The sequence below is a fragment of the Lygodium microphyllum genome, chromosome 9, assembly GCF_053477565.2.
Source record: "Lygodium microphyllum isolate KBCC chromosome 9, Lygodium_microphyllum_v1.1.10, whole genome shotgun sequence".
Taxonomy (NCBI): Eukaryota; Viridiplantae; Streptophyta; class Polypodiopsida; order Schizaeales; family Lygodiaceae; genus Lygodium; species Lygodium microphyllum.
This window is the reverse complement of record NC_141143.1, coordinates 157,575,360-157,589,991: the sequence shown is the minus strand read 5'-3', so window position 1 is coordinate 157,589,991 and position 14,632 is coordinate 157,575,360. Positions and strand designations below refer to the sequence as shown.

At 39.6% G+C, this 14,632-nt stretch overlaps 1 protein-coding gene across 1 annotated transcript; it reads left to right on the top strand.

Annotated features, from left to right (window-relative positions):
- The first annotated feature begins 11,349 nt into the window (after positions 1-11,349).
- LOC148031780 (uncharacterized) lies at positions 11,350-11,937 on the top strand. Its single transcript, XM_087685603.1, has one exon. It carries the CDS (start codon positions 11,350-11,352, stop codon positions 11,935-11,937), a length of 588 nt encoding a protein of 195 aa, XP_087541729.1.
- The last annotated feature ends 2,695 nt before the right edge of the window (positions 11,938-14,632 follow it).

The following is a 14,632-nucleotide window of genomic DNA, read 5'->3' as shown; positions in this document are numbered from 1 at the left end:
GCTATGTAGTTGGAGTTTAACTCCTTATAGACTAACCATACATGGGATTGAATTCCTTTGCCTAGTGGCAAGAAGGCATTGCTATACAAGTGGGTATACAAGTTGAAAAGTATCCATGGACATCCCAAGCCTTCTTATAAGGCTAGATTGGTAGCTAAGGGTTTCAAGCAGGAATATTGTGTTGACTTCGATGAAGTCTTTTCTCCAGTAGTCAAAATGACAACCCTATGCTTGGTACTAGCATTGGTTGTTCCTAGACATTTATCATATGGATGTAAATATGGCTTTTCTACATGGGGACTTGCATGATGAGATCTATGTGCAACAGCCTTAGGGCTTTGAAGAAAAAGGCAAGGAACACTAAGCGTGCAAGTTGAGAAAGAGCTTTTATGGCCTTAATTAGGCACCTACGGAATGGTACCACGAGTTTGATGGTTTTATGCATTCACAATGATATAGTCCTAGTGCTATGTGTTTGTGTTTATATACATGAAGAAGGCTCATGATGGTAGCCTTGTGATTTTGGTACTCTATGTGGACGATTTACTTATTGCTAGTAGAGCTCGTGATGAGCTGAATGCCTTGAAAACTCAGCTCAAGAAGATCTTTGAGATGAAAAACATAGGACAAGCATTGCATATTATTAGGATACACATCACACGCAATTGCTCTAAGGGGCTCCTTTATTTTTCACCACAGGAGTATATCCAGAAAGTCCTTTAGTGGTTTCATATGCAATATGATAAGCCTACTGGTTGTCATCTACCTTCTCATGTGAAGGTTAGTCAAGTTGATTATCAACAGTCTGATGAGCAGAAGGCTAAGATGGCCAAGATCCCTAATGCATCTGCCATGGGTAATTTTATGTATGCCATGATAGCCACTCCTCGTGACATGGCATTTGCAGTGGGAATTGTGGCATGCTACATGGCTACACCTAGTAAATGGCATTAGGATTCCATCAAGAGTATCATGAGGTACCTGAAGGGTACAACAACTATGTGCATATATTATGGTGGCCAAGATACAGGAGTCATGGGGTATACTGACTCTGATTATGCAAAGCAAGACATGCAGACAGTAGGAAGTCCATCTCTGACTATGTCTTCACCTTTGCTAGAGGTGTTGTTTCTTAGATGTCCTAGGTGCCAAAATACACGGTCCTCTCTACTACCGAGGCTCAATATATTGTAGCCACCACTAATGCTTGCAAGGAGGCTCTCTAGCTAGGTCATCTACTGGTAAACCTTGGTAGTGTTAATGTGGTCCCTACACTATATCTAATTCTATAAGTGCTATCCAATTAGCCAAGAATCTGGTCTTCCATGCGAAGACAAAAACACATTGAGGTGCATTATCACTTCATTAGAGATGTTGTTGAGGACAAGTTCATTGACCTTGTCAATTTCTCAATTGATCAAAATCCTATAGATCTACTCACAAAAAGTCTCTTAGTGAAGCATTTTGCCTTCCTTGGAAAGTTGATTGGCATTGGATGAGATGGCGTCTTTCCTCATCCTATTGTACTTATGCAAATTTGTACTTTGTTGTTTTTTTCTTATTCTCTTCTTACTAGGGACACATTCGCCTTTAAATGGGTGGTCATTGGGGGTAAAGGCGCATGTGCCTAGCCATCCATATATTACTACACTGACAATACCTATACACTAGAGATGGTGAGTGCCCATCACTGTCACTTCATTCTTTATTCTTTCAGTGACATTTGAATAAAGGGAAGGCTGGTCACACATTGTGACTATTGGAGTTTTTCACATATTCTCTCTCTCTCTCTCTCTCTTTTTGTTCTTGTGCGACTAAAGTTTCGATGATGCTAATGTCCGATAAAGTAGTCGACTCCCCTATGAAAGACACTTTGGCTAGACACTTGTCCCAGTAGGGTTCCCTTGACTTATGTAATCCGCAATTTTTTTTGTAGCTTTTCCCCTTTGTATCAATATTGTTGTGGTTCAATTTTATGTGGTTTCTAAGTTCCATTTTCTCATTTGGTTTCTTGTGATAAGTTTATTCCCTTTTTCCCCTTTTTTGAATGACTTGACATGAACACTCACTTCTTTCAACAACAGACAATCCCTATTTTCCCAAATGTAATTAACAGTGAATGGTGCACAAACAAGCTTTTAATTCTTTCCCAACCAATGTGATCAAATACAAATAAGCTTTTTGGAACATGAGTGCATAACCAACTTTTGATTAATTCTATATACTGATCACATGCAATGTTAAAGCTCAACAAAAACTCAAGGCTCAAAAACATTATTGCAACACTTCAAGAACTTCATGTTCGATTTCTTGTTTTGAAAATTTAACCCTCCTTGCTCAAGTTGTTAGTTTCACATGTTAAAGTTTTGCACTTTGTCTATCCTAACTCTCTCAAGTCTCGAGAGATCAAGTAGTGCTCTGATAGGCTAGTCAAGAGTGCCTTGGTTTCTACTTGTGAGGCTTTGGCTTTATAGGTAATCTTTTGGTCCTTCCCTTATATCATGCTTGAGACAGTTCCACTAAACCCTAGGGATTTCATACCCCAATGATGTCATCCTAGACTCAAGTTGACTTGATTGGGTTGCACTAAGGTGGGTTATGGTGGGGGTAAGTGTTGCACCTCCCTAAACTTTGCAAGTGCCTCTAGGGTAGATGCTTCAAAAATACCAAGAATTCTTAGACATATGGTGAGATGGAGCCTAGAGGTCTAAGGTCAAGGTTGTTACACCTAACCATAGTTGACTTATGGTACTTGAATGGCTTCCGGCCTTAGAACCTAATCACATGCCATTTTAGGGAAAGAGAGAAGATTTTTCCTTACAGGTAGAGGCGTAGAGTTCAACTCCCCCTTGTTTCTCTCTCACTATGAACTAAGTATGGCGATTGATATGTTCTTGATCATGATGGATTACTGATGGATCATCTTAACTAAATGCTAAAATGCTGTTAGAAACTATTAAGTATTTAAGATGCTTAATTTAGTCAAACTTTACATGTTTCATAGAAGCACCCAAACCCTTTGGTTCACGTCGAAGGTGAAATAGTGTACCTAAATCAATGGGTTTATCATTGTATCACCAAGATTCTTCAACCAAATCATGTCATTATGGCTCGCTAGTCTCACATAAATAGTTACAAGATTGATGAACTCCCCAACCTTCTTGATAGTTATCTAGCCCAAGACAAGTACAAAGAACCTCTTGTTTACCCTATCTGAACATTATCCCAAATCCATGACTAAGGATATATAAGTTGTCCAAGAAAAATCCATTGTAGAGAAAGCTGAAATCTTGTACAACTTCTTTTTTGCCTTGTATCAAACACCTTTTATAAAATATGTATAGCCTATGGTGCAAGAATAACATGAATATATACCTCTGTTTTTTAGCAAAATTTCTACCAAGGTTGGAACATGGGTTTATGCTAAAATAAATAAAAGATTTGACATTTATAATGAAACTCTATAAATAAAAGGGAACATCTTTGATTATGGATCTCATTTTTGACGTTACAATCTTGCTTTTAATTAAGTTCTTTTCAAATGCATTGGTAATGATGGATGGAATTGCAAATGGTATTGGGGTAATAAAAATGTATCAAAATTCTTTCAGATTCCTTCAATTAGTATATCCTCAATGACTACTCCAACTCTCATTGACCTATTGGATGAGAAAGGGAGAAAGTTCATACTCAAATAGGTCAGGCTGCCTAAGTTTAATGGTGAAGAAACAAAAGTTGAGATAAGTGCCAAAACCTAGATTGAGCAAATGGAAGATTACTTCTCTACCTACTAGAACCAATGTGGCAAACAAAGTAATGATCGCATGTTTGAGGCTTATAAGAGAAGTACAGGTTTGTTGGAAATAATGGTGCCCTAACAAGGTTGTCCTTGAGTCTACTATAATGTGGAGCCAAATTAAGGTGGTAGTCCAAAGTCAATACTTATCTCCTAGCTATCAAACTCTAAAAATAAATAAGTTTTTTATATTGGCAACTAGAATGATATTATTCCCACTTTGTTATGTTGTAGAAGTACTCACCCCATATGTCCATGAGTCAATAGGGAGAATTTTTGCCAAGGCTTGAATCCACCGCTCAATGGTTGACTGGAAGCAATGAGACCCACTCACCTAGAAGATGCCTTGATGAGGGCATAAGCATTGGTGGCCACTCTTCCTAGGCAATATAATAGGTTCAACAAGTTTCCTTATGCCAAAAGAGCTTGAGTAAATTAGCAACAAGAAAACTATAATCACGGCCATGCAAATCTTGTCAATACTCCCTAGAACTATGATAACAATAACAATAATAACAAGGATTTAAATAATGAGCCATGTTGCTTCAAGTGCAACCAACTAGGCTACTTACATGCATAATGCCCCAATAGGGGAATGAATGCATATGTTAACGCTCCTCATAATCCTCCAAGGGACAAAAACTCCAATAATTGAGGATGTGGACACTTGCAAGGTGTGGAGCCAAGATCAAGGGCCAAGGCAAGAAGAGGACATGGATTTGGAGCCTTTGTTTTTGTTGTTGAAATTGATGAATTAGGTCCATATCTCTTGAAGAAGTCAAAAGAGGATTTATCCATGCATTAATCAACAACTAGGGTGTTGGGTGATAGTTTTCTGTCATCCAAATTCCAATAGAGCATCAAGGTATTTATTTCTTTATCCCGAAGGATTGTGGATCTACTCATCCCCTAAGTGTGGAAAAAGGTTGAAGTTAAATCCCATACCCTCTAGGAAACACATTGTAGAACTAGCAAATGGGAAGGAAACAATGTTAGCACTAATGGAAAAGGTTAGGTCACATTCTAGAATCTATTTGCCAAATGGTACAATCACATGGCAAAGCAGGAAAACCTAAGATTTAGTTAGCCAAAGCTAGTTGAATCCTTAAAGGCTTAAGAAAAGGACTCAACAATGTTGAGGATACTGAGGCTATGGACCAACCTTAATGGTTAAGTGAGTATACTTATGTCTTTCCCAAGGAGTTAACAAAATTACATCGTGGAAGGGATGTGGATCATGAGATCAAGTTGGTCCCTAGAGCTGAACCAGCTTGCAAGAAGACCCTACAAAATGCGTGTCCCTGAGGCAATAGAATTGAAGGAGTAGTTAAAGAAACTATTATACCAAGGTTTTATTTGTTTCTATAACTCTCCTTGGGGTGCTCTTGTTCTATTTCAAAATAAGAAGGACGAGACCCTCATATTATGTATCAATTATAGGGGATTAAATCAAGTCACCATCAAGAATAAGTATCCCATTCTCCAGATCAATGAGAAGCTAGATTGATTGCAAGGGGCACTAATCTTTTCTAAGATCAATCTAAGGTTTGGATATTATCAAATCCAAATAAAGGATGAAGACATACCAAAGATGACCTTCAACACTAGGTATGGCCATTACGAATTCATGGTAATGTCTTTTGGGTTGATCAATGCTCCTATTACTTTTAACATGCTAATCCAAGATATTTTCCAGCTATATCTAGATGAATTTATCCTCACATTGTTTTGATGGCATTCTCACTTATCCCAAGGAAGAGGAAGATTACCCATGCCATTTGCAAATTGTCCTAAAAGTTCTTTGTGAAAACAAGTTTTTTGCCAAAAAGACGAAGTGTGAATTCTTCAAGAATACAATTGAATATCTTGGATTCATCATCTCGAAAGAAGGCACATCAATGGACCCTGCTAAGGTCAAGGATGGTCGTGACTAGTAGCTAGCCTAGAGTGTCAAAGAAATATAAGGATTTTGGGTCTCACATGGTGATATAGGATTTTTATTAAAGAGTACTCGTTGATAACAATATCCCTCACCAAATTACTCAAAAATCAAGAAAAAATCACATGGGATTCTTGAGAGTAGAAGAGCTTTGACAAGCTGAACCAATGTCTCACTATTGCTCCCATCCTAAAGTTGCTAGATTTTTCGAGGGAATTTGAGGTCATTACAAATGCTGGCATCATGACTCTTATATGTGTTCTTACTCAAGAGGTGCATCTAGTGGTATATTCTTCTTGCAATCTTAAACCCTATGAGAAGAATTATGCTATGCGTAACATTGTGCTTTTAGTAGTCATTCACACCCTGAAATTATGGCGTCACTACTTGCTTGGAAGAAGATTCACTCTTATGATGAAAAACCACAAAAGTCTCAAGTGAATTGAAGTCCTCAAAGACTAATGTGGTAGTTGATGCCCTAAGCAAGAAATATTTCCTAAATTTCCCATTTTTGGAAGAGTTGGTAAGTAGAGGATTTCTTACAAGTTTGATTTCCATGCGTAGCAATCCTATTTTAGAGGTTGTTGAAATTTTTATGGACCCTATTAACTACCTTGAGTTAAAGAGGTCCATCCAAACTGGGGGAGATAGCCAACATCTAGCCTTCCTATTGGACAATCCAAAGGCCCACATCTTAAACTATATTATTTTTAAGGGCTCATTTGTGAGTTCATTTTTTTCCTAATGGTTCTTCTCTCTCAGCATATGCCTTTCCATGTTGTATGGGCAAGAGTGCTTGTTCCCTCTCAAATTTTTAATCCAACCTTGAGGGTTAAAGTATCTAAAAGAATGCTAAAAGAGATGGATAAGCAAACCAAATCCATTTGATAGGATATCAAAGTAGCACAAGATTGGAAAAAGGCCTATGCAATCCCTAAGAGGACTCCTCAGACTTTCAAGGACGGGGACATGGTGTTCCTAAGAGTTCAGACAAAGAAGCATTCTTTATCTATTGGGAAATTTAAAAAAAACTTAGTCTAAGATATTGTGGACCCTATAATATTATCAAATATTTTGGTAGGAATGCCTGTAGAAGACTAAAAAATATGTCTCATCTCAAAGTCCACAATGTATTTTATGTAAGCCTTCTGAAACCCTATGCTCCGAACCTTGATCATGTCCTAATGATGGATGAAATTCTAATGCCAAATTGGGAAATTTTGGAAGTTCAACGCATTGCTCTCTAAGGCAAGAGGATGTAATTGCCCCATTGCTCTTATATATATGTCCATGTTTTCCCCTATGTACCCCCCCATATAGTTATCTCTTGGCAATTGTTTTCTCCTTGGCTATGCACAAATGCCCAACTCATTGAATTCCTTCTCTAAATTGCATGCAATGCCTGTGGTTCAAACTTCATCACTACACATAGCTATTTCCCCATTGCGTGGGAATGAGAAGTTGAAGAGGAAAAAAATTAGTAAGGTTGAAAAACCATAGTATGAGGTAGAGTGAGGGACAATTGGAGAAGCTCTTGTTGCTCCTCCTCCTCCTCCTCCTCCTCCTCCTCATGGAGCTTGCACGACAATCGAGGCAAAGGAGATGGAGCTCACTTGAAGTGCTTTGCAAGGATCATGGAGCCATCAACGAGCCTTTCATGGATAGACTATACCAAGAAGGTAAACTAGTGAGTTTGCAACATTTGTTTGAAGAGCTTTTAATGGCTATGTGAAAGGTAGCCCATTTCACATATTGCTCAAAACACTTGAACAATAAACGTTCCATAAGCTTGGTAGTCAAGCTCATGAGAGTGATGACATTTTGTTTCCATTTTGTTGGGACACATGGAATCCAGTAACTAGGTGCATACTCTCTATGTTGTTGCACAATGAAATAGGAACTAGTACTCCAAAATGCCATGCAGATTAGCTTACTATGAGCTATTCGAGAGGCAATCAATTTGTTCACATGTTTTCATGTTTTAGTTGTGGCTGTGTATCAAATTTTTCATGAGAATTGTAGAAAGGTAGAAGTGAACCTTAGAAAATCTATTTTTTTAAAAGGGGGTTAGAAAATTCTTAACCCTTTGGTATTTGACAAAAAGGCATAAGCAGGGGGCTCATAAGTAGGGGCTTGGGGAACATCCATTGGTATACCATTCCTTTTTTTTGTTTGTGATTGAGCTTTGGAGCTTTCAGTTATTGCACATCTGTGCTTTTTGTGTTTTCTTTTTGTGAAAAGCTTGGGTAGTTGGAGAACTATAGGATCCAGGTGGGACAAGAGAGGAAGCATTAGCCGAAATTTCACATCTAGAGGAGGAGAATGAAGGAGATGAGGAGGGAATTGGGCACAACAAGGAGAAACACTCACGGTAAGAGGCTCGACTACATTATCATCAAGAGTGAGGCACCATGTACACTCTTGAAACTATGAAGGAGTGATTCAATTCTTTGCCTTGGGAAGATAGTCTCTCTCTTTGTTGCCTTTGAATCCTTTACCTTCCACACATCACAGAATAAATGGCCGAATGGCTCATGAAAATTTTTAAGGCCTAATGAGTTGAGTTCATCCTCCAATTATGAGTGTTCTTGGTTGTCAATTGAAGGCTAATGAGCCTTGGGAAATGAGTGGGAAATTCATATAGTCGAAAGAACCTTCATATGCCAATTAACATTAAATGGGCCATTTCTCGGATTAAGTCAGGCCTATTAAAGCTTTTGCAATTCAATGCAACCAATTGAAGTTCAAATGATTCAATTTGGCCAATTAAGGCTATTTGGTTGATTAAGGGTCACAAGGTTCAATTCGGTCAATTAAGGCTATTCAATAGATTAAGGCTCTCATGATCTAATTTGACCTATTCAAGCTTATAAAATGTTGATTGAATTGATTGCCATTAGGCCAAATTGGCAAGACCATGGCTAGATTCATTGTTTGATTAATGATCACTCAACATGATAGCTTTTCTCTAATGTAATCAAACCACACACACACACACACACACACACACACACACGAGGTATCAACATCAAATGGATAAATATGATAACCATTTAGAAACCTTGTAGGGATTTCAATTACTCAAGTAGTCAGGATGAAGGGCTATCAAAAGGCTTACATCAAGCCGAAATGGGCCAATTGGCCGACTTGATTTGACCACAATGATTAGATCCAATTAGCTTGGGGAGCCTAGTCATTCACTAAGTTGGCACATGTGCTTTTGGTTGTGAAACATCCAAGTATGCCATTAATAATCTAAATGAAGCCCCCACTTTGGAACAAATATTTTGGCTTAAGTAAATGAGTTGTGTCAATTATCCATTTGGGGCCTTGACCACTCTCCATTGGTGTAGGTTGCCCCAAATTGGTCTTGACCTCATTTATAAGATCATGGGTGGAACGGTCAATGTAGGCTGATTGTCAAGGTAGGGCTCCTTTAGTTTTTTAATAGTAGTAGCCTAATTACTGTGGCCATCATGGCCAAATAGGCCATTCAAAAGGCCACACTTAAACAATAAGACAAAGAAGTTGACTCCATTCAACCGCCCATGATGGCATGGTGTCTCTGGGTAAAAAATAAACTTAAAATATGAGGTGTACGTCATTTTATATCATTTTTTAACTTCCGCCCTTTTAAGAAGCAAGAATGAGAATGATTCTAATATATTTTCATGTTGAAAAGTCATGATGAGGGCATTAAAGAGTCGTATATTAATGATTGGCTCCGTTTTTACAGAAAATAGAATTGTATTTTTTTAGTTATGAGGATTTTGAGAAAAAGTGACCTTATTTGCAACTCGGTAGCAAATTTTTGCAAACATCCTACTTGAAGTATCAAAACAAAGTGAAGGGTATTCAAGTGAGAAACTTAAAAAAGAAGCTACAACTCACCAAGAGAGCACTCAAATAGAGCTTTAAAATGAGTATTCCTCAACCAGATGACAAGGGAAGATTCTATGCTATGGTTAAGGGAAGTTGGGCTTTCAAACAAAAGACCTGAGAATGATTGGCATCTTAGTGACTAAAGAATTGATTCCAAAAACTAAAGAACCACTACCTTCACCTCCTTCATTTGAAGTGGAAGAATAGGAAATAAAGGATACTATAGAGATAATAATACATGAGCCAAAACTCATTACAAGTGTTTAACATGAATCCTCTCCCTTGCAAGTAATAACATGTGCCATGCAAAAAAGAAAGGAAATAGTAGAAAGGATCGTGAGGAAATTCACTTCGTCAACCTGACATGGGTGCCAAATGTGCCTTTGCAAGTAGTAACATATGCCATGCAAATTAGAAAGGAAAAAGTAGAAATGAATATGAGGAAATTCTTTGCCTCAACTTAATGGGTGTGCCAGATGTGCCCTTTCCAAAAAAAATGGGAACCCAACCCTATCAATTGGGATAGTGAGATCTTTGTACTAAAATAATGGGAGTCCCAAAATTCACCTACACAATTTATCTTTTATTTTCCATAGAGACTCAAGAAGGTTTTCCTCTTTATGCAATGTAAGAAAGAATTAGAGTAGGAACATGACTATGAAAAAGGTGGCTAGACCATAAGGCCCAAGCTTGTAGATTGTGGTAGTCGGAGCTACTTGACTACTAGTATATGGATGCACATAGGCAATTTGCCTTAACTCACTATGCACGTGGTTTGACAAATCCACCAACCACTACCCACATTTATGACATATGGTGTACAAAGAATATAACTTTGGGTGTATAATCAATTACCTTCATTAACTCTTTTCCTAGTTGAGTCATTAGTGAAGCCCACATATACCATCTCATAACCATCTTATTTACAAGGTTAGATCCCTTCCAATGTTTAAATAGGGAACCCAACCAATGCCTAGTGCTCATCATAAATTCTTCTCATAAGGGTGCCTTCCAAAATTGGGCACTTAGATATTGAGTATTGAGAGGTGGGCATTTGAGCCTACCTCCAAAAGACCCCCCCCCCCCCCCTATGCAACCTTTCAATGGCTAATGTGCACCATCTTCAAAGATATGCTTAGACGAGAGCTAGAGCTATTTGTAGACGACCTATGCGTGCACTCTAGCTGGGTAGAACACTTAGAGAAGCTGCGAGTAGTCTTTGAACGATGCAGGATTTACAACATGTCATTGAACCCCTTGAAATTCTAGTTCTGGGTCAAGCATGGATGCATCCTAGGGCACGTGGTGTCCAAGAATGACATAGCCACTAACTCTTCAAAGGTCAGGGTCATTGTCGACTTGCCGCCACCAAAGGACTATAAGGGAGTTCAATGTTTCTTAGGTCACACCGAATATTATTGACGCTTCGTGTTGAATTACACATTGATTGCAAGATCATTGTATAAGTTATTGATTCATGTTCGAGTGGACTGGTCAGTGGTGCCAACGAGCATATGAGGAGTTGAAGAAGGGTCTTACAACTACACCAATCTTGCGAGCCCTAGACTAGAACATCACCTTCCATGTGCATATAGATGTGTCTAAATCTACTATTGGAGCTGTCTTGTGCCAGCCTGGTGAACATTATTTGGATTACCCCGTGAGTTTCACTAGCAAACAACTCACTGAAACGGAGATGAACTACTCCACCACAAAAAGGGAGGGGATGGCCATGGTGTTTGCTGTAAAGAAGTTTCAACACTACCTCATGGCCACGCCTTTCACCTTTTTCATAGACCATCAAGCATTGCTGTATCTCATGAATAAGCCATGCGCTATTGGATGCATTGCTAGATGGTTGCTTCTTCTTCTAGAATTTGATTTCCCTGTGGTGGTATGCAAGGGCAAGCAGCACTACATGGCTGATCACATGTCCCGAATACTTACAGAAGAAGTTACTGGACAAGGCATAATTGACCATTTGCCGGACACTCATCTTTTCAGCTTGTCTAGTGAGAAAGATTTGTTCAAAGCCGATCTAACGCCATACTGGGTAGATGATATCGTTCCAGTGCTAGAGCATGGTCTACCTGATAGACCTATCGTGAAGGCCATGCTTAGGAGACTCATTCTAGAAATCCAACCTTACCAGTTGATAGTTGGCCAACTTTATAGACTAGGGCAAGACGGGTTGCTACGACGATGTGTGTGCGAAAATGAAATGCACAACGTGTTGAGCGAAGCGCATGGAGGAATTGCTGGAGGGTACTTCAGCGGGGATACGACAACCCGCAAGGTGTTGCAATCTCAGTTGTGGTAGCCCACCCTATTCTGTGACGCTGCTAAGTTCTTAAAGCATTGCGACGAGTTCCAAGGACTAAAGTTTATGCACAAAAGGATAAGATGGAGTTGACCCCTATCATTGCACGACAACCCTTTGAGAAATGGGGAGTCAACTTCATTGGACCTGTCAGTCCCGCAACACAATAATCATAGGCTAGATACATCATCGTAGCAACTAACTATCTCACAAAATGGGCCAAGGCACGAGCCACCAGGAAGAACGACACTAGGACCTTATCGAAGTTCTTGTGGGAGTAAGTTATCTCATGATTTGGTTGCCCTATTGAATTAGTAAGCAATCAAGATACTCACTTCATCAATGAGGTGATTGCCCACCTGCTCTCAACCTTCTTAGTCATCCATATGAAATCCTCACCCTACTACCCTCAAGCTAATGGCCAAGCAGAATCCACAAACAAGATCTTAGTCAATGTCCTTACGAAGGTAGTTTCTACCTCGCGAAAGTGACTGGGACAATAAACTTATGGCAGCATTATGGGCTTATCGGACGGCCTATAAAATGGTAGGATAGATGCCATTTAGGATGACCTACGGGACTGAGGCAATCTTGCCATTAGAATTCTTTGTCCCTAGCTTGAGGATAGCAGTGCAGGAGAGATGGGAAGGGAAGGAAGCTTGGACAAACCACCTCATGGAATTGGAACGACTCATTGAGACTCGGCTTCTAGCCACCCATGCCCTAATTTGTGAGAAAGCAGGATGGAAGATGTGGTTTGACAAGCACGTCAAACAAGTCGACTTTGAGTAGGGAGACCTTTTTTTCCCTACTCACTAAAGGGTCACAAGTAGAAAATGAAATTTCGAGGTTTGGGACATTTTCGAGTGTGCACCATTAGTAGGACAGGCAATGTAGAATTTGAAACCCTTGAAGGTGAGGGCATAGGCTTCTTTAATGGTAGTCGCATGAAGAAGTACTACCCTCCTAAACACCCACTACATGAGCCACCTATGCTAGAACCCCCTGTCAATGTCCATGTAGCCACCATCACTGAACTAGAGGACAATGATGAAGAGGTAGTAGCACCAGCATACCTACACACCACAGCCACCGCCCAACACACACACACTTTTGAGGTCTTGATTGACGAGCGAGATGACTTCAATGTCTTGACTCATGCTCATTGGACCCTTATTGGTCAACCATAGATATAGCCCACCAATGCTAAACTCATCCCATTCAGGAGCAAGCCATATGCACTCCTAGGGAAGTGCAAAATTGTCGTCTCTATCTGGTCTGAGAGCCTATCAGTCATCTTCTATGTATTGCCAACAAACACGAAGGATGCACGTTAGGAATCGTTGTTAGGGTGCACTTTCAAGAAGCAAGCACATTGCAATGTCGATTACAATCTATAGCATACTCACCTTGTCATTGTCAACGTTCAAATTGAGACAGCTTTCAACAAGGGCAACGAGGCTTCACTCAAGCCTGCTATGCTATCGATAAAGCTACCTAGGATCAAGCTTAGAGAGGGGGTTGTGACTCATCACAACCCACCCACACTACAAAACCACCCCCAATAAAGGCCATCCCCAAAGCCATAGAGCCCACGCTTAAATGGGCACCAAAGCACCAAAAGTGACTTACTCATAGCCAGCAAACCCAGCCCCGCAAGGCTAACAACTATCATTCAAGACCTAAGAAACGGACACAATGCTATCAACGTAGGCACATAATCAAGCTGCGATGGATCCCCAAAGATCTGTTGCAAGCCCAAGGATACCATGAAGGAAACACCTCGATATGGGTGCCTAAGAAAGGAAATCTTAGAGGCATAGCCCAACCATGACCATCACCTTAACTTGCTTCACATAATCTTGTGCTAACACATTGCTAGATCAAACCCTCTCATATCTGTGTAATCCCAAGCAAATATATCCTAAAACTCCCTACACAACTTGATGAGATATTTCTTGAAGTTCTCCTTCACTTGTATGCTTACATTGATAGGTTTAGCCTCTCCTTACCATTCAAGTTGACTTCCTATACTCCATTGATGCTTCACTACTCTTGCAAACTTCCTCATGGTGTGTTCATAACTTTGCTCAACCTAAATAATGACTCTTTGTCCTTCCTCATGCAGCACATCAGCGCTGTCCATGCACCAAGCTTCCTCAATTTCTTGATTTTCTAATTTCCCTTATTGTCTTGATTCAGGATGACTAGCTCTAGGGTCTTGAACCACTTTATATTCCTCACTTCCTGATCTATCTTGAAATTTAGATAGCTCTTGATCTACAAAAGAATCTTTGGGATGATGTCCTTTTGACCAATTTTGTTTTGTAGGCTACACAATTTGTTTATCAAGAACTCCATTTTCTACACTTTTGGGCTATTCCTAGTACCCTTAAATGATGCTATCAGTATCTATTTCAAACAACGGAACCATAGAAGGATTTGATTGAAGAAATAACTCCTCCTTATCATCTTCACCTTCATCTACTAGGTTGATAGTCTAAGCTACCACACATTTGGAAGTATTCTTCAGGATTACCTTTTAACATGTAAATAGATTGATTTTCTTCATTCCTATGGGGATGCATACATACTTAGCCCCCCCCCCCCCCCAAGTCTTGCCTCAATCTGGCAAGTTTAAACCATGGTCTTCCTAGTAGCATGTGATAAGAGTCTCCAATTTCTGACATTCTGG

Bases quoted from the DNA above. Each gene is read 5' to 3' on its own strand.
- LOC148031780 (XM_087685603.1), top strand. From the start codon at position 11,350: ATGGTGTTTGCTGTAAAGAAGTTTCAACACTACCTCATGGCCACGCCT.